The sequence below is a fragment of the Porites lutea genome, chromosome 3, assembly GCF_958299795.1.
Source record: "Porites lutea chromosome 3, jaPorLute2.1, whole genome shotgun sequence".
In the NCBI taxonomy this organism is placed as follows: domain Eukaryota; kingdom Metazoa; phylum Cnidaria; class Anthozoa; order Scleractinia; family Poritidae; genus Porites; species Porites lutea.
In genome coordinates, this window is record NC_133203.1 from 6,904,691 (window position 1) to 6,905,622 (window position 932).

A 932-nucleotide genomic window follows, 5' to 3' on the forward strand; every position below is an offset into this window, starting at 1 on the left:
CGAAAAGAAAGAGGAAGGAGTTGAAGATCAGAACAAAGCGGTAGAAAAAAACATGCAAACGAATGTAAATAAAGGCATTAAAAAGAAAGAAAAACAAAAGGGAGAATTTGAGAAAGCAGACCAATCCAAGAAGGAAGACGGAGGTAAAAAGAAAGTAGACTCGAGAGAAACAGAAGAAGTAGAAAGATCAAGTAAAGAGCCAAAAAAACGAGATGTAACAAAAGTAGAGGAGGAAAAATTGAAACTAGGCAAAGATGTTAAGAAGGCAGATCAAGAGAAGGGGAAAGGCGACGGAAATGTAAAGAAAGCAGACTTAGGACGAGAAGAGGTAACAAGGGCAGAGAAACAACGGCAAGGAGATGTGAAGAGAGGAGATAAAGAGGAAGAGAAACAAGGAAAAGGAAACAGAGCAGATAAGAAGGAAGAGAAAGCATCTGATATGACAAAGGAAGAAAAAGAGAAGGAAAGGACGCAAAGCAGGCAAGAAATGAGAAGGGTAAAGCAGATTCAAAGAAAGCAGATGAGCAGGAAGAAAAACATGTTGAGAAAGTAATCGAGGAGAAACGAGAAAACGCAACAAGGACACAAAAAACAAAAGAAAATGCTAAGAAATCTGATAAGGAGAAAGGGAAGGAGGATGTTAAGAAAGTAGAGAAAGAGAAGGAAGAACGTGAAAATGATAAGGGAGCAGACAGGGACAAAGAGAAACCACAAGATGTAACAACAAAGGCAGGAAAGGAGAAGGAAAGAAATGCGAAGAAAGCAGACAATGTAAAAAAAAAGCAAGAAAGAAAGTTCTGGTAGTTTGGCCCAGCTCTCTCGCTCGCTTTTGCCGCAGAAAACATATATATTCATACTGATAAAAATCATCGTTCAATTTTTTGAATGTCAAATCCCTGAAAGAGTTCTCGTCACTGGAGACGTATCAACAT

General features: G+C 38.6%; 1 protein-coding gene across 1 annotated transcript in view; it reads left to right on the forward strand.

Moving 5' to 3' along the window:
- LOC140931507 (uncharacterized) overlaps positions 1-553 on the forward strand; it is an 18,295-nt gene extending 17,742 nt beyond the window's left edge. Inside the window, exon 3 of the mRNA XM_073381317.1 lies at positions 1-553. This exon is cut by the window's left edge and continues 161 nt beyond it. Within this exon, the coding sequence (XP_073237418.1) occupies positions 1-553 (553 nt within the window).
- The last annotated feature ends 379 nt before the right edge of the window (positions 554-932 follow it).